The following is a 19,436-nucleotide window of genomic DNA, read 5'->3' as shown; positions in this document are numbered from 1 at the left end:
TTTTCAGAAGCCAAGTGATTTGATGAGCTGATTTAGCCACTTTTGCAATGTGCCCCCCTAAACTTTGATTCCCTATTCACCAACACTCCCAAATCCCTGGCCTCATCAATCTCCTGGAGTACGGTTCCACCAATGTGATATACTGCTGCTATTCTTTTCACCCCAAAATGCACAACCTTACATTTTGCCACATTAAATTGACATCCATTCCCCCTAACCCAGTCCTCCAAACTATCCAAATCATACTGTAAATTTTTGATATCCTGCACACTCACAATTGCTCTACCCAACTTTGCATCATCAGCAAACAAGTGAACAGTTTCTCTCAGATCTTTTCCTATATCGTTAATGAACAGATTAAATAGTAGTGATCAAAGAACAGAACCCTGTGGCACACCACTAGTCACAGGTCGTCTTTTGAACTCTACCCCTGAATAAACTACTCTCTGATATCTCTCCATCAACCAACCACCCTCCTATCCATATCACCAATCCTATATCCATCCCCATATGCTCCAGTTTACTGATTAGAGTTCCATGTGGTATCCTGTCAAAGGCCTTGGCAAGGTCCAGTAGAATCACTGTAAACCCATTACCCTTATGCAGATCAGCTATCACTGTGTTATAAAACGTGAGCAAGTTACTGAGGCATGATCCACCCTTCACAAAACCATGTTGTCCCACATACAATATCCAATTTTCATCTATCCAATCCTATATTCTTTTCTTGACTAATTTCTCCAAGACCTTGACAATGATTCCTGATATGCTAATTGGTCGATAATTTACAACAGCAGTCTTGGAACCTCCTTTATGCAGTGGAACTATTTTCTCCTCTTTCCACCCCATCGGGACTAACCCAGACCCGAGACTCAAATTAAACAAAATGGTCAAGGGTACTGACAATTCTTTAGCCGCTTCACGTACGACACGAGCTGGTATACCATCCAATCCCACAGATGTATTGACATTGAGGTTATGCAATAGACTACTCACCTCCACTTCATTCACCACAATTCCTGTATAATCTATTGGTTCATTCATTTCTGCAATGTCACCACCTGGATGATATATTCTTGCAAAGTGCTCACTCAGTAACTCAACTATATCAACTGATTCAGTTACCTCCCTACCATTGGCATTCTTTAAAATCATTCTGCCATATACATTTTTTCTTTTACTTGCAACATATTGAAAAAACTGTTTAGGATTCTCTTTAGCCTGCATGGCCAATGTTCTTTCGTAATCCTTTTTTACTTTTCTTACCACGCTCGTTACCCTTCTGGCCTGCGCTTTATACCGTTCACGTGCCTGCCGGTCACCTTTCTCCTTAAATTCCCTCCATAGTTGTTTCTTTTTTTGCAGCTCAAGCTTAATGGTGTTATTCATCCATTTAACCCTTACTTGATTTATTATTCGGACTCTAGGTATACAGTCAGCCATTGCTTCATGCAAGCACTTCTTAACTGCCTCCCATGCACTATCAACTTCTAGCCCTTGCAGTTGTACATGCCATATGACACTGAACCAATCAAACTCCTAAGCTTGTCATACTTACCAGCCCAATTCAATGTGATATCATTCAGTTTGTCTGTTAGCAAGCTGAAAATTTCATCTCCAATGTCTGCAATTAGATCTTCTTCAAAATGCTCACTTAGAATATTCTTTACAATTGCAGAGCACTTAGTTCAATTTTTACCTTTGGCATAATCTGACTGTCTGGGAGGATATTTTTGCAAAGAGCAAAAATATCCTCATCAGACTTTTTCACAAGCATATTTGTAATAGGAACAGCCTTATATGGAACTGCAGCAAGATGTTTCTTAATTTTGCTATGCTTTACAAGCTGAAAATATTTAGCAGCTATATCACATCTGCAAAACTTACAGTGGCCTTTTGTAGTGTCACCAGGAACTACACACAACCATTTACTAAACATTCCCATTTGCAACCACTCCCTCCTAAATGTTTGCTTATAATCTTTATTTTTCTCTTTGCTCATTTTTGAAGAAGGGTATACAACTCTTTACTGCAACGAATTACGATCAGTCTTTGAAAACTTCCCATTCGCTATCGTAACTAACAACCAGAACACAGTGCAAAGACTAACTTGTAGCAGTGCAATCAACTTTAAGGCGACAAAATGGCAGACTGTTGGGCCACGTGACTGACTGACTGCCGTCATCATGCGTTTGAAACGTGTACGACGCTTGCACCAAATGTACAATACAATTCCTTATCAAATGCAACATCTGGAAAACTCTTAAAACAATTTCTTTAAGTAAATTACAAAAACAACTAAAAAGAGCTGAACTAGTTCTGAAGGAGCTAGATTTGGAGCAAGGTGCTAGATTGAAATGTTTGGAGCTAGGGAAGAAAAAAAAGAACTAGATCTAGCTCCAAAAGAGCTAAATTGGCAACACTGCCCTTGGCCCTTTTCTAGACACTGAATTATTTTACGCTTATCCGACAATGATAACGTTTTCTTTTGGTAGGCTTCGACCCAGTAGCCATTTTAACGAAATAAATTTTAGTTAAAAAGAGTAAAATAAAAAATGAAGCTAATGAAAAACTGAAAAACTAAAACAATCGATCATCATTCACAGAAACTTGTGAAAACATAAAACAATAAACGACAACTTAATGTAACGTTTCATTTAAATAACCAAAGAAAAACTGAGCATTATATACAACCAGGCTTTAGTTAGGATAAGTCGTCGCTGTTGTAGAAGGGACATAAAGATACACAAACATTGTGCAATAGTAGTGACTAATCAGTCATTAACAACAGCGGTGATTCATGCCGACAATACAGTACGTATTGTATAGTATAAAAAAGCAAAAGTGAACACGATAAATCAAAATAGGTTATTGCGTGGTTATAATACGTACAATCAACAGTATGAAAAAAATACTGTACTGTAATAATAATAAAATAAATAATAATAGTTAAAATAAGTGCTTGTTAATGAATTCACTCCTACCATAATAAGCCTCTGACAATCTCTAATAATATCAGGACTAGGCTATACTCCAAGTATTTGAAAAGGACAGTGGGTGAAACCAGTTTCTCTGCTTCCTTTTTCATTCCATCTACTTCTGTCCTTTGAAATAGTCTTATCCAAAGATTACAACCCTTAGCTGTTCAAGCAAATTTGTGAACAGATTCCTCTTGCCTACACACGGCACTAGTGTGCTATAGGTCTTGTGGCATTTCGTATGTTGACCAGATATATATATCTACCCTATATATATAAAATGATAAGCCCTTTTATGTCATGTTTTGAAACTCAGGGGCTACCCTGAGTGTTGAGTTTTCAAGATTCGAGGCATCAGAATTCAAGGAGAACCGGCATACCAGGCTGGAACGTCGTCGCCATAGGCGCTGAGGGAGAGCCCCCCCCCCCCCTTTCGACTCATCAGAATTCAAGGAGAACCGGCATACCAGGCTGGAACGCCGTCGCCATAGGCGCTGAGGGAGAGCCCCCCCCCCTTTCGACTCATCAGAATTCAAGGAGAACCGGCCTACCAGTCCGGAACTCAGGGGTTGGGTGCCATAGGTAAGGAACCCACCCCTCCTATTGAGTCTTCAAAATTCGAATCATCAGGATACCTTGATACCTGTCTGTCAACCATCCACTTATCCAAATCAAGTGTTTATATTCCAAATCCATATTCTCCAATTCACGCACCTTTATCCAACTCAGTCATAGCACTATTATAAAATATGAGCAAATTACTAAAAAAACACGACCTCTCTCTTCAGTAAACACATGGTGTTCCTTGCAAAATATATCTTATTTTTCCATCTGTTTCTGTATGCAAGTTCTTACCAACTTTCCTAAAATTTTCACCACTACTCCAGAAATACTAATAAGTCAATAATGTCTAATTATTGACTTATTAGTATTTCTGGAGTATCAGTCTTTGCACTATGGAACTATCATACATTCTTTCCACCTTTGGTATTTTTCCTGAACTGAGAATAAGGTTATACAAACATGTCAAAGACCAAGCCAATTTGGCTGATCGTTCCATTAATTCCTATTACTGAATTTTTATCCAAGTTATGCAACAGTTATTCTACCCAAGATTTGTGAGCAACAGAATTTGGTTGATAGGAAGGAAAGGGATGATACGATTGAGACATTGAAATTATTGCAAGGCTTTTACAGGATTAATACAGAGGGAATTTTTCAGCACTACTCTGATGGTAGGAGAACTAGAGGCTATCTTTGGAAACTCAGCAAGAGGGTGATTAGAAAGGGTATGAGGACTAACAGATTTTCTGCTTGAAGTGGTCAATGAGTGGAAAAGGTTGCCAGAATCTCTTGTGCCATGACACAAGCTCATTCTGCGAATAAGTTTAAAGCAAAGTATGATAGATATTGTGCAAATGTTGGTTAGTGCTTGTCAATGTTTAGGGCCTCCCTCAAAGAGTCTATAGACTCCATGGAGTTGCTAGTATAAATACAATGTGTGTATTATTATTATTATTATATACACTCATTGTATATATATTGTATATTTGGACTTTTCAAAGTTTAAGGTAAAACTGAAGGCCATGTATATAATAATAATTATTATTATTACTATTATTATATGGATATCTTTATGGAGTCAGAAAACTCATCACAGGAGACTGACACTAACCTTTATATACATAATGACTATCATAACCCATCCTAAAATTCTCACTGTCAGGGAACTCGCAACTAATTCTGTCAATCCATTGCACTTGCTCATCACTCTCCAAATAAAAAAAAATCTAGCTCACATACCTTTACTAACCACATTGTTTCACAATTTCCAGGGGTGACCTCAATTCTTTCTCATTTGCTCTATTTGTCAAGAACTGAAAAATTTGTGCTGTGTTAATCTTATCAAACCCCTTTTAATAACTTATAGGTTTCTATCGTGTCCACTCTTTTCTGTTTATCAAAGAAACTATGCAACCCACACACCTTCAATGTCTATGGATCGCTCTCCATCCTCATAGTCAAATGCAAGTAAATAAGAAAAGGGTGATCATTATGGGTGATTTTAATTATGGCAATATAGACTGGAATGATGAGATAGCAACTGGAAGTAAAGAAAATGAGTTTCTTGAGTTTTTGAGGGATAACTACCTCAGACAGTATGCAACAGAGGGCATACGAGGATTGAGTGTCTTGGATTTGGTCATCTCATCAGAGGATGTAATTATAAATGAGGTGTCAAATCATCCACCAATTGGTGAGAGTGACCATGAGGTGATTACCAGGGTGGTTGCCAGCAGTGTGGGGACCTCTGTGAGAAAAGGGTATATGTGGAACTAAAAGGGTGGTGATTATGAAGAGCTTAGGAGACAGCTTGTGGGTGTAGTGTGGAATAAGGAGCTAGCTGGAAAAGAGATCAATGCAGCTTGGGGGATTTTCAAAAACTGTTTAGTAGATGCAATGTCTAAATGTATTCCAAGGGTGAGAAGGTTAAATAAGGTGGGTGTGAGATGGATGAATAAAGAGATTAAGCATGCGATACAGAGAAAAAGAGCATTGTGGAGGCAGCATAAGAGAAGTGGAAATAACCAATTCCATGAGGTCTACAAAGACCAAGCAAGGAGGGTGACTTGGTTGGTGAGGGTAGCTAAAGAGAGCTATGAACAGCAGTTGGATAATGAAGCCAAAAAGAATCCTAAGGAATTCTTTCGATATGTAGCAAGCAAAAGAAAGAATAATTATGGAAAGATGACATTGATTGGAGAAAATGGTATAAAGACAGCTGATGCAGAATGTGTGGTGGAGATACTTAATGAACAGTTTACAAAGATCTTTCAATCTTGTGAATATGACTTTATGGAGGGATTGAGAGCAGCTGATGATGGGGAGGTGACTGTAGGTGAGCAAGAGGTGTATGGGGAGTTGAGTAAACTAGATGTTAATAAGGCTGTGGGACTTGATAATATATCACCACGTATTCTGAAAGAATGTGCCAGAGAGTTGACACCTGCCTTGACATATTTTTTTAATGAGTCTTGCACTCGGTCAAGTTCCTAAGGAGTGGAAGGAGGGCAAGATTGTGCCACTTCATAAAGGAGGTGATCGAACTCAAGCATCAAACTATAGGCCTATCTGTGTGTCAGGTGTTGTGGTTAAGTTCACTTAATCACAAGGGAAGCTTGTGAGAACTAGGATCCAGAGTTGGGTTGATAACAATGGTATTATCTTTGATGGACAGCATGGATTTGCTAAAGGGAGGTCATGTTTTAGTAATCTACTTACTTATTACAATAAAGTGACTGCTTCCTTGGACAGAGGAAAAGGATACACAGTAATATACTTGGATTTGCAAAGGCTTTTGATAGAGTACCTCATGATAGGTTGACAGTCAAACTAGAGCAGATGGAGTTGGATATTAGATTGGAGACTGGCTATCTGATAGGTATCAACAAGTTGTGTATGGGGGAGCGATATCCAGGAAAAGGAAAGTCACTAGTGGAGTGCCTCAGGGGTCTGTTTTAGGTCCATTGCTGTTTAACTTGTATATTAATGATATAGGCGAAGATTTGGATGGAGATATTCAGTTGTTTGCAGATGATGCAAAGTTGGGCCGAACTATGAAGTGTAGTGAAGATGTTGTGGCCTTACAGGAAGACTTGAATAGATTGAGTGATTGGGCATGGAAATGGAGATGCGAGTTTAATGTTGCAAAATGTAAGGTTTTAAAATTTGGAAAACAAAAATGGGATGCAGAATTTATGCTTGGTGAGAATATATTGTTGGAGGTAGAGGAAATAAGAGATCTGGGGGGGGGGGGGGGGGGAGGTGATAGTGGATAAGGATCTAAAATTTAGGTCCACATCGCCAAAATTGTGAAGACAACACAAAGGCTTCTGGGGAATGATGCGGAGGACACTGACGTGTAGAAGTAGGGAGATTCTTGTTCCGTTGTATAAGGCTTTGATTATGCCACACATGGACTATTGTGCCCAGATTTGGTCACCTGGTTTTCAGAAGGATGAAGAGATGTTGGAAAGGGTCCAAAGGAGACTGACTAAGGTAGTTTCTGACCTCTGGAATGTCGAGAATGAGGAAAGTTTGAGAAGATGTAATTTGCAGAGTCTTGTGGACAGGAGGAAGAGGTGGGGGAGATATGATAGAGATCTACAAGTTGGTAAGGGGTTGTTATAGGATCAACGCTGGAGAAGTTTTTACAGAGAATAGTGGGAAAACCAGAGGTCATCCCTGAAAACCGTATAAAGAGGGTGTGAGAGGCAGGTTTTTTTCATGCAGAGTTGTGAATGATTGGAATGCCTTGCCTGAGAATGTGGTGTCTGCAAAGAGTTTCGAATGTGTTTAAAACACGGTATGATGAGCTGTGTGTGTGTGTGAAAAAAAAAAGGACCTCCCAGATGAGTCTTTGACTCCATGAGGTCTTGGGGTGGTAATAATAATAATAATTACATTAAAATAAGTACTGTAACAAATATTTACCACAGCATTATTAACCCCTCCCCACCAAATAATTGTCATATTTACATACCAGTTAGAAATTGGATGAATATTGATATGTTTTATTTTAAAATCATACACAGTATTTGCAATTTTTATCATTAGGTTTCCCAATAGTTTACTGTTTTAATTGCCAACATATGTGCAGCTACAGCACCTAGATCAGTTGGTTTTTTTTTTTATCCCTTGAATCCCTTTTAAACATTTTATGGTACACCTCCCCTTTCCCCCACAGTATCCCTCTTTCTAGCATGTCAAAATAATACTCTCTATGGAAGTAAAAAAAAAAAAAAAAAAAAAAAAAAAAAAAAAAAAAAAAGTGCTCATGCAGTGAATTGATGAGCTGTGGAGTAGTGCCAAGTATATTCAGTGGAATAAATTCATGTTTATCTTTTACACTATATTGTTTTTACGAAATGTTCAGTTATATCTATATTTAACATTTAGAGAAAATTTCTGGCTGTGTTCTAGTTGGGAATTACCAATCTAAATAACAGCAAGTTTGCACAAAATATATATCATATTTTTGAATGTTTACTTCATTGTTATATCCAATGATAATGACGCTGTGTGATACTTGAAATGGAAAACAGATGGAGACAAAAAATGAACAAAAATACTTTTAATGACTGATAATAAAAGGCAAAAATGACCATGGCAGTGGAAAAAAAGAAAATTTCCATAATCTAAATCTTTTTTCTTTTTTTTTTTGTAAATTCTTGAAAATTATCATGCATTAAGCGTTTCGCTATGAATATTCTCAGAAAACTTATTTTAATTATTTATTTATTTTTTTTTTTGCCAGAGAGGGGTCCAATGTAAATATATATGATTTTTCTGTGAACATATTTTATCACTGAGTTGATTATTCAATTTAGAATTAGGAAAAATTAGTAAACTATCTAATGATCAGTATGCTTGTTATATTCATTTCTAAATCATGTTAAATCCTTGAAAACTTAACCCTAACTGTTAAATGTGCACTCATTGAAATACCAAATACAGTAAGACCTTGGTTCATGCCAGAATACGTTCTTAGAATTTAGAGTGCTAAATGGAGTTATTTTAACCTTACATAAATGGGGAAAAGTGAAAACTGAACTTTTCATCTCATCTTCCTTTTACCCTCTATTACCTTGCAGTGTCGAGGGTTTATTAATCATCAGACCTCGAACCGCTCACAGGATAAGGTGGTAAACCCTACGCCCCGGTGTATTCTATGCCAGTAGTGTTGAGTTCTCAAGGCTGGTTTGCCTACTTTGCAGGATGAAAAACCCCAGGATAAACTGGGAAAAAAAAACAGTGTCCATGCCCAAGACCGGCTAACTTGGTTAAAGAAGATCCTTCAGCTCTTCACATCTCCGACGGGAATCGAACCTAGGACACTCATCCCCCAAGCATATGGTTGTGAAGTGCACAGCCACTAGGCTAACCACGTGGATGTACTGAACTTTTATTCAACAATATTATTATATATAAACTTGTATAATGTAGTACTAGTTTTATATTTTAGATAAAGGGCCAAACTGAGAGCATCAGTACCTCGAAGATGTAGCCATGAAGGGTTGACAGTCATTTCCTTTTTTGTTCATGAAGCGCTCTGGTAGCAAAATACTACTTCCATATGCCACCCTGCCTAATTTTAGGGCTCTGCTCATAATTGGAGTCATTTTCTAAAAATTGGTCCTAATTTACATGATTGTTGTGATATTAGAAAGATAGTCTGTACTCTTTGTACATTATCTTCAGAATCACAGGCTAGAGATCCTGTCTGAATGCTTTGCACTGCCAATTGTTGACGATCATCACTGTTAAAACTCTCCATGGGACAATTCCTCAACATTCTAAAAATCTCAATCATAATTTACTTATTTACATATCCTGAGTGAAAGTTTTATTATAACATTTACTTTTGCTGTATACAGTATATAAGATAATCTAAAAATATATACATATACTTGTTTGCATTTATTAACGTAGCTGTATGTTTAGCATTACAGACTGCCACATGGCTAAGTGGTGGCATAACAAAGGAATGATAAATTTGCTTACTGTACATTGTAATCCTTACGGATTTATATAGAAATGTACAGTAAGCAAATAGTAGTGTTCTCATGCCATATTCTAGTACAACATCACAACATACTCTATTACAACGGTAACAATGGCAGCCATTATGTCACTAGAGTTTCACTTTGAATTCTGATGGACATATGCATTAGTTATGTTTTTAAAACAGCTGTCGCTGGTGTAATGAGAAAGCTAGCAAGCAAGAAGGTTAGAGATAGAAATAAAGAAAAACTATTAAGTAAGGTTCTGCGATCTGGAAAAGTTTTTATATGCATTTTTATCTACTCTCCTGTGAGGAACTATGAAGTTAATATTGCAGAACAGTATAATGTATCAAGACTTAAATATTAGTAGGAATAAATGAAAGTTCATTTTACTGGAAGTGTCTTTGGAACTGCTTAATTAAGTTAAATGTATTCTTATTGCCAGAGTAATTATTCTTCATGCTTCTTTCAGCAAAATGAAGGAAAGATATGTTAAGGAAACTTGCTCACTAGAGAAGACAAGCAAGTATATTACTCAAGTGAGATCTTTAACTTGTATTCTAAGGAATCTAAAAGATAAGACAGTATGAATGCATGAGTAAAAACAATAAAATAAGAAGTAAATTAAACTAAGGAAGATAAAGACAGGAAGTTCACATCTAGTCAAATGAAACTACAGAACTGTCAGCTGAATTATGACTTTAAATTTTTCAGGAAATGATAACGTATACTAAAATATTTATTAAAAAACTTTAAACAGTACCTTCCAATATTTTGGCAATTATGATATGTACACGAAGGCACTAACAACGAGCAAATGAGGATGAAGAAGGCAACTGGCGTTGGTCCTAGAGTCCTAAAGGTGCCCACTAGAGGGCTAAATTGGGTGGTCTTGGCTGTTGGGCTGATGTTCTAAGGATGCAAGTTTCCCAAATTTCGGACAGTCTCATGCACCCAAATTTGTTGAGATTTGGGAAGTTTTTTTTAGAGCTGAGCTGAGGCTGATTCCAGGAACAATCTTTCATGTTTATATTTGCTACAGTGTAGTAAAGTGGCTTTCTTCCAGCATATTCTGTGGTGGGAATCTAGTGCATGGTCTGCAAGTCCTGAATGGCTGTGTTGGTGAAACCGAATGTGGTCTTTGTGTCCAGATATCCTGATATTAGTTGTCCTGACTGTTTGGCAGTAGTAGGACAGTTTACAGCTGCAAGGGACCTGGTATAGTTCGCCCACCGATTAGAGGTCCCTCGACACTTCTGCGCATCTCAGAAAAAGGAGAATCCATTCCGATAATAAGGTAATCAGTCCGTATTGTGGGATGAGTTGTTTATTATTACCGGGCAGAAAATTAACTTCTCTTTTATGATTATTGTAGTTAACTATGTTGCTTGTATAACAGTTGGAAAATTTTACCTATAAAGCACGTAATTTTGCATGTTGGTGACCAATTCGGACGTCCTTCATTTCTTTCTCCCCTTCAGCATGAATTGACTATTCTTGGAAAGACGCGACGCAGGGACCTACAAACGGTGGGCGAACTATATACTCCAGGTAGGTCTAGGGGAAGTGGCTGGTCTTTGGTGGAGGGGATAAGGGATGCCAATTTCTTATGTGGTCTGCAACTGGTAGTTAGGTCATATTTTTTTAGAATTTTAGTGAGCTTTTCAGATGTGCCCCTGATATAAGGAATTGTGATAGATTTAGTGTAATCTCTGTTAAGAAAGGGGGGGGAGGGGGTTGTAGTTAACTGGTTTAAATATTTTCTGGATTTTTGGGGGTTGTAGCCATTGACTAAGGTGTTGAGGATATGGATGAGAAATGCTTAATCACCACTGACAAAGTTTCTACTGAAGTTACAAGAATTATCAAACTCATCCACAAAACATCAGTTGAGTGGAATAGTAGACTTACATCAAACAGTGAGCAGGGAGGATAAGGAAGAATGGAGATATACAGTTTGCTAAAATCTTACTGCAATCAATTTCAGGGAAAACATCATATAAAAAAATAAATATATACAAATGCAAACATTCAAATAAGATCAAAACTCTTAAGTTCCAAGAGACCAGCTATTTGTGAGCACTAGTATAGTACGTCCACAGGTACGAGACCCTTCGACACTTCTGCGCATGTCAAAAGAAATAGAATCCATTCCGATAATAGGGTAATCAATCCATATTGTGGGATGAGTGTTTATTATTACGTCGAAAAACTAATTTCTCTTTTATGATCATTGTAGTTTTTAAAGTGGTAACTATTTTGCTTGTATAACAGTTGGAAAATTTTATGTAAAAAAACGTGATTTCTTGTGTTGCTGACCAATTTGTGCATCGCCTTATTTCTTTCTCCCCTTCAATATGAATTGACTCTTCTTGGCACCGAGCCAACAACAGCTCTCGTATCTGTGGTCACACTATACATGTGCTTCTAGCAATCACACCCTATACCGGTTTGTGAAGTCTCAATACACCCAAAGTGAAATGGTTAGAATGAGTTTAATTTAAATCAATGCTGTGGTTGAAATGATCTGTACTTCTTTTTACAATAACAGCTTCAAATAACATGTATTAATATATACATTCATAACATATATTTGCAGTTATTGTAGAAAAGTAGGATGGCACCATGATAAGACTTTATGAGGCTTAGAAAGATTGATTAATTTTTCTATATGCTGATGCTCACTTTCCATGTTTTTTTTAATGTATTTTTATGGCACCTTTTCATGTATTTCATATGAGCTAGCATGACAAAAGTTACACCATGCTGCAATGGCACATATTCTCATAGACCCCATCTCTCTCTCTCTCTCTCTCTCTCTCTCACACACACACACACACAATTTACCAATAACTATCCGAACACCCTTGTTATTTGAAGTTATGGAACATTCCTTAATAACATAAAAACCAGTGTACAGAAGTAGAAAGCAATATTTCATTATAGCAGTTGAATACAGGTAGTATGGCAACACGATGTGAACTTAGTGACTACGAGAGGTGTCAATTTGGGCTGTGACACTGGTGGCATGTCCATACATGCCATTGCCGCTCAACTGGCGCATCCAAAAATCAATGTTTGGCAATGTGATCAACAAATGGAGACATTCTGGCATCACTGGTGCAGGAAAACACCCAGGGTGGCTGCTGAAAATGACTGACAGGGACAGGAGGGTGTTAAAACGGGTGGCACACAAAAACTGGATACAATCGCCACAGACCATCTGTCATGAGTTCCAGAGCACCAGTAACACCATGACGAGCACTAACAATGTACGAAAAGAACTCCATTTACTGGGTTTCCATGGAAGAGCAGTGGTACACAAGCTGAACATCACAACAATGAACAAGATGGCTCATCTTGTCTTGTGCAAAGAATGTGTAAACTAGATAACTGACCAGTGGAAAACAGTACTCTGGAGTGATCAATCAATGTTCACCTGTTTCCAGTCTGATTGCAAGGTGTGGGTGTGGAGGCAGCCTGGTGAATGCTTGTTACCACAGTGTGTTGTACCCACAGTAAAGTTTGGTGGTGGAGGAGTAATGGTGTGAGGAGCATTCAGCTGGTTTGGAGTGGGATCACTGGTTGTTGTCCATGGTTCCACGAAGATAGCTCAGTACATTGATATTCTGGATAGTCAGGTGCTGACTGCATTCTGGAGTTTTTATGGAACAAACCTGTGTTACTATCAAGACGACAATGCCCCATGCCACAAAGCTGCAGCCGTTATGGAATAATATGAAAAGTTGGGTATTAAATGACTGCCCTGGACTGTGCAGTCCTAACCTCAAACACCTGTGGGATGAATTGGAGTGGCGATTGAGGTCCAGAACAGTAAGTCCTTGGTCTGTCGATTAACTCAGTGCTGCTTTGATGGAGGAATGGAGACAAATTCCACCTGATGTCTGCAGCACATTGGTGGAAAGCTTCCCTCAAAGGGTGCAGGAGATGATTATAGCCAAAGGTGGACATACTCGATATTAGTGTTTGCTTGCTGGTATCAATTGTAAGTACTGTATTTGCTGGCATATAAGACGCACTTTTTTTCTTTGAAAATAGGTCTGAAGAACAGGGTGCATCTTATATGCTGATATTCAGTTTTTTATTACTTTCATTTCTGGAAATTTTTTCTGTTCCGAGTTACGCGATTTCTTTCTTGCATCCTTGCGGTGTGTGAGAGAATTCCAGTTATGTAGAGTTCAGTGGATGCCCATGTGCTGTCATCGACGATCACAGCTATGTTCCTGTTTGTTTAAACTTTCCAATTGCTGTCGCGGTTGTTGTGAACGGTGATAAATTTCTGCCATTAAATTTTCTCTAAATTTCTTGGCAAATTATGGCTGTAAAACGTTGGCATTGCTTCAATATTGCATACAAGCTACGTGTGATTTCGTATGCTAAAGAACATGGAAACAGGACTGCAGAGAGGCATTTCGAGCTATCCTCAACTGAGAAAATGATAAGAACTTGACGGAATCAGGAAGAGGATCTAAAAAAAGCAACTGACAATAAGCATAATCTACGAAGTGGAATTGCGAAATGGCCAGAACTGAATACCTGGATTTTAGACCACAGAAAAGCGGGACTTTCAGTGTCTACAAATTGAATTTCATCGATTCGTCATTAATGCAAGTGAGAAAATTTTAAACTTGCACAAATAGGAAACATGGATGAGGTTCCGCTGACTTTTGATGTGCCCTCAAACAAAACTGTAGATTCCAAAGGCACAAAAAGCGTTGCTGTTAAAACTTCTGGGCAAGAAAAAACTCACTACACGGTTGTTTTATCCTGCTGTGCTGATGGGATAAGATTGCTGCCACTATTGATTTTTAAAAGGAAGACGCTACCCAAACAAAAAACTGCTTAAAAGAGTGTTTGTACGTGTTCACACAAAAGGCTGGATGGATGGAGGAGGAATAAAGTTATGGATAGATAAAATTTAGTCTAGGCGCCCTGTAGGACTGTTGAATTAGCCTGCCCTGTTAGTATGGGATCAGTTTCGTTCTCACAGATCAGAAGATGTTAAAAACTCAGCTCTAATTCCAGGAGGTCTAACTAGTCAGCTTCAACCTTTCGATGTCTGTATTAATAAACCACTTAAGGGATTTATGAAAGGGAAGTAGAACAGCTGGATGCAGCCTTCAGATTTTGAGATCACGATTAGGAACAAGGAAGAGGCCTAGCATTTTGCAAGTTTGTGAGTAGGTCAAAGCTTCATGGGATGCTGCAAAAACAGAGACAGTGGTTAAATCATTTAAGAAGTGTGGCATTAGTAATGCAGTGGATGGTACAGAGGACAATTTGTTGTATGAAGACTCAGATTCTGATTTAGAAGAGGTTTCAAGTGTCTCTTCATTTAGCTCTGGAGATAAATTTCTGGGTTTTGACGATGAAGATTAAAAGATGGGACTCTTTCCTAGTTAGATTAGGTATTGAAAGTAGACTTACTCATTACTTTATATTTGAAATACTGTAAATTCATTATAATATTCAGTGCTAATGTTTTTTCCCTAAAAAAATGTGTACAAAAAGGGGGTGCGTCTTATATGCCGGCAAATACGGTAGCTAAAGTGTCCAGACAATTATTGGTAGCGTATATGTAATACATGCCTAATGTATTGCAAATTTTACCGTATTCCTTACTGATTGATTATGTAAAGTAAATCACCGGCATTTTTCTTTCTATGGAAAAGGCCAGTTTCAAATAAAAACAACAATTTTTAACCTTTTACAACAAGTCCATGACTAGTCCTGTATAAATGGCATCTACTTCAGTGCTAGGTTGTTTTTTTTATTTTTCATTCAAATTCAATTCTAGTTGCTGACTCAGAAACTTTTTTTCTAGGCCTTTTTTCAGTCAGTTCCTGACTTAGTAGATCTTTGGCATGTACTAGTAGATTCCACCTTCCTGGAATATTTTTTAATCCCATAACTCAAGAACAAGGACTGCAGAACTGACCAGACAACAATATCAAATGTTAGTGAACAGAATTTGTTTGCATACTCTTTTTCCCAGTTGCCACTGGATCACTTAATAGGTCTTGGGCTCGCTATGGCTAAGGACAAATGTCCTTGTTTACACTCTTTGATGAATAAAATACAACCCCTCCACAATAAACTAGGTTCCTAAATTCATTGGGATTAGCAGCTGACAAACAACTGACACTGGCACATGAAAGAAAAATACATCTTTTGTATAATCATTTACAGAATATTCAAAATAAAAAAAAACAATTAACTGTAATTTACTATCATTTGCTTTTATGCATTTAAACTAAATAAATCTTATTTAAGAGATCATTTAGTATCACCTTCAACTCGAGCTTCATCAGGTGTGATTGTAGCACATTTAATGCCAACATTATGTTTTTTGATGGCATATGCTGCATCAAAGGTAACCTGGTCATCTGTCTGATCTCTATGAGGAAGGCCAAGATCATAATAAAGACATTCAACTTTTAGATATGGAAATATCAACTGAAAAAAGAAAACTGATTAATACATGGATTTGCTTATCTGATAAATCTAGAAAGATGAATAACTTAGCAAGACTAAAAACATTTAATAAATCTGCAAGTGAAAGAAGACTAGAATAGAAGAATTAGTTAATGGCAAGACAACTTATAAGTATAAGTTGTCTTGCCATTATAAGAGGGCATTCTGTGTAAAAAGCAAAGAATATAACAATAACATATGGTATGCAGATTAGAAAGCATCATAATTTATCAAAGTCATCACTTTTATCTTATCTTAACTTTTGTCTTTTATTCCCACTAGGCAAAAGACTGTAATAATAAGGCACAGTGGTTAGCCAAAAAACTGTATTCTGAATTCAGGAAAATAAAGAGGCACATTCCACATTAGAACAAAATAAAGCAAAAGATCTGCTTTTGGCTGAGTAATAATCTTTTTCTTCTTCTTAAGCTTCATGAACGAACCTCTCAAGGTCCTTAGCTGCAAGCAATCACAGTTCTCCATTTTTTTCTATTCTTAGCCAAAAATAATAATACAAAATAATAAGCATTACAGCAAAACTATGCATGCATAGGAAGACTAGACTGATACTTATCATTAAGACATGATGTATATTTTCAAATGCAACAAGAGAAAACAAAAGCAAGTGGTGCAGCAATTGGCATTTTTCTATAAACACTTTAAATATCAATGCTAAACTGAGGTCTGCAACGATTGTTACATTATATGTACAATGAATACTGAAGAGTACCGCTATTTCATAAAAAGAATCTATCACATATGGACTGTAACCATTATGCAGTGTTCATAACACACATCCCAAATCCCAATTTTTTTGAAAAAAATCCATGAAATATTTATAGAAATATAGATTTTTCCAGAATACTATTGCTAGTGTCTGAAGACACTAGCAAACAGGAGAAAGAGGGGCGATATGATATTTACAAACTTCTGAAAATTCCATACAGGGTTTCAGTTCATGGAAGTTTTCATTTTATGGAGGGTGGAGAAAGGACAAGAGGGCATCCTTGGAAGCTGAGAATGAATGCCTCTAAGAAGGGTGTGAGGGCTAGATTTTTTCTCATAGGGTGGTGCATGATTGGAATGGATTACCATTGGATATTGTGTATGCAAGCAGTGTGAATGAATTCAAGAATAAGTATGACAGCTGGTGCATGTAGTACACGTGGCCTCCCTTGATGAGTTTTCCCAACTCCTTGGGAAAACTCATTGGGTTATTTTAATTATATTAATTATTATTAATAACCTTGATGAGTTTTCCCAACTCCTTGGGAAAACTTATCAAGGTTATTAATAATAACAACAACAAGTAGAAAATGAAATTAAGGATAATGTAGCAGATCCAGTTTAATTCAACCTTGGATAAGACATTTTTTTTTAATGTAATTCTACCAATGAAAGTTTTGTAAACCTATACTACATTAGCACCATGGGAGGGATAAGTATTTCTTCCTCCACTTTAATTAATTAATATATATATTTTTTGTTCATTTTTTTTTATTTATTTATTTTTTTTTAAATCTTGGAAGCTGGGAATGAATGCTACTAAGAGGGGTGTGAGAGCTAGATTTTTCTCTAGAAACCCTACTATAGCAATGAAACACGGAACATTTTAAAGCCATTTTCATTTTTCAATAAGTAAAGTGGTGGTCTCATACTGAGTGATGAAATTCATCTACCATCTAAAGACAACTGAATATGGAAAAACCTCACTTAATGCAATTAATTAATCCATCAATTAATGCGTGCTAAGTGAAACTGCATTAAGTAAATTTGAAAGAAAAAAAATAAAAACTATATTAGAGAATAAAATCATCAAAGTTAATAAAAATTAATTGCTTAAATTTTTATTTAATGTCTACACATTTGATTGAACTACTTTTTTTACAAAAAATTTAAGTAAAGATGTTTGAATAGTGCTGGACTTTTTCATCTTGTCACGCAATTTGCAATAGCTGGTGATCACTTTATCAAGATTATGGCAGACTTCTGGCTGTATCCCAGGTCATGCACAATCATTGCGTTACTAGCGGCACTTTCATGTTTCTTAATGACTTCCAGCTTTTTCCTCTAACATAATTACTTTTCTTCTCTTTTTATTACTGCTGCTTTAGTAGTCTTTCTCTGTTTCATATTAGGGGTGGAATATAATAAAGCATTACAAGTATCTAAATTAAAGCAAAATGAAGGAAAAGTGATTAAGCAAGAGAACAGAGTTTGCACGTGCCACTGTAGATAAGCAACAAAAAATTTCTCATAATGTAAAAAAAGTCGAGTTAACTGATTAATCACTCGCTTAAAGTGGGAAATAGTATCATTTCACTTAATCGCACATATCAAAAAGCTCACTTAACTCAAATTTGAGTTAAGTGAGCTTTTCCTGTGTTCATGCCTATAGTGGAATTCGAACCCACATCTTGCTGGTTTGAGAGTGGATATACTGACCACTCGGTCAACTAGGCCAGAATCAAATAACCCAATTCATTTTTTGCTTCAGATACAAAGTGTCCTTGAATGGCAATTTATTTTCAATTTATTGAAAGTTTACAATATTGTATCTACTCAGGAAAAAAAAATTAAAAAATGCACCTTGTTTCACATACCAGGATCCTTCCAAGTTCCCCATGCTAGACTTGCTGCCACAGCAGTTTGAAAAGTCCAGAATGTTCTCTAAAGCATTCTGGACTTTTAAAAGGTTGACCTGAAACTTTTAATTTTCAACAGACTTGCACAAACTGAAAGGCCACAATCCTTCAACTGTATATGTGATATCATTACTCAAAAAAAAAAAAAGATGCCACTTTATTCAACCAATAGAGCAAATAGCTACTGAACACTGTGCAGCTATAAACAGTGACAAACTAATTTTGAATATTTTACATCTAATAGAGATTTCATCCCTAGCTAAGCCAGTAAAAAATACATTTTGAAGCAATGCTATTAACAAAATATTTTCATACATCTATTTCTTTAACAAGTACAAAAACCCTGCACTACATGGATTCATATTTTTTGTAATTAGGAAAGTACCTAAACAGAAACAAAAATCCTTGTACTGCTTATTTAAATCCACTACTAGTGTAATAGATCTAAGTGAACAACTGAGACTTGCATATTATTATTATTACTATTACATGGCATTTTAGTGTTCCAAGATTCATCATAGAAGGCCACCTCTGGGGTGTATTCTACACAATACATCCCATCCCCCATTTGATCTCACCCATTCAAATGTAATTTTTTCTGTAAAACTCATGTGATTTTTAGTTAGTTTGCATATTTTACTTCCACTGAGGTACTATTGACTCATTATATACTGCAGGAATAATTTGATATATCAAATAGAATAGCTTACAATGGTGATTTTTATTTAGAACAGTGCTGTGGTTATGGGTTA

The 19,436-nt window shown here is 36.7% G+C and overlaps 1 protein-coding gene across 1 annotated transcript in view; it reads right to left on the bottom strand.

Annotated features, from left to right (window-relative positions):
• LOC150107469 (isocitrate dehydrogenase [NADP], mitochondrial-like) overlaps positions 1-19,436 on the bottom strand; it is a 192,837-nt gene that overhangs the window by 88,334 nt on the left and 85,067 nt on the right. Inside the window, exon 3 of the mRNA XM_090391891.1 lies at positions 15,856-16,021. Coding sequence (XP_090248017.1) covers positions 15,856-16,021 — 166 coding nt within the window. The remainder of the gene's footprint in view (positions 1-15,855; positions 16,022-19,436) is intronic.

The sequence above is a fragment of the Typopeltis vanoorti genome, chromosome 4, assembly GCF_054136105.1.
Source record: "Typopeltis vanoorti isolate ZY-2024b chromosome 4, IOZ_Tvanoo_1.0, whole genome shotgun sequence".
Taxonomy (NCBI): domain Eukaryota; kingdom Metazoa; phylum Arthropoda; class Arachnida; order Uropygi; family Thelyphonidae; genus Typopeltis; species Typopeltis vanoorti.
This window is presented reverse-complemented; position numbering and strand designations above follow the sequence as displayed.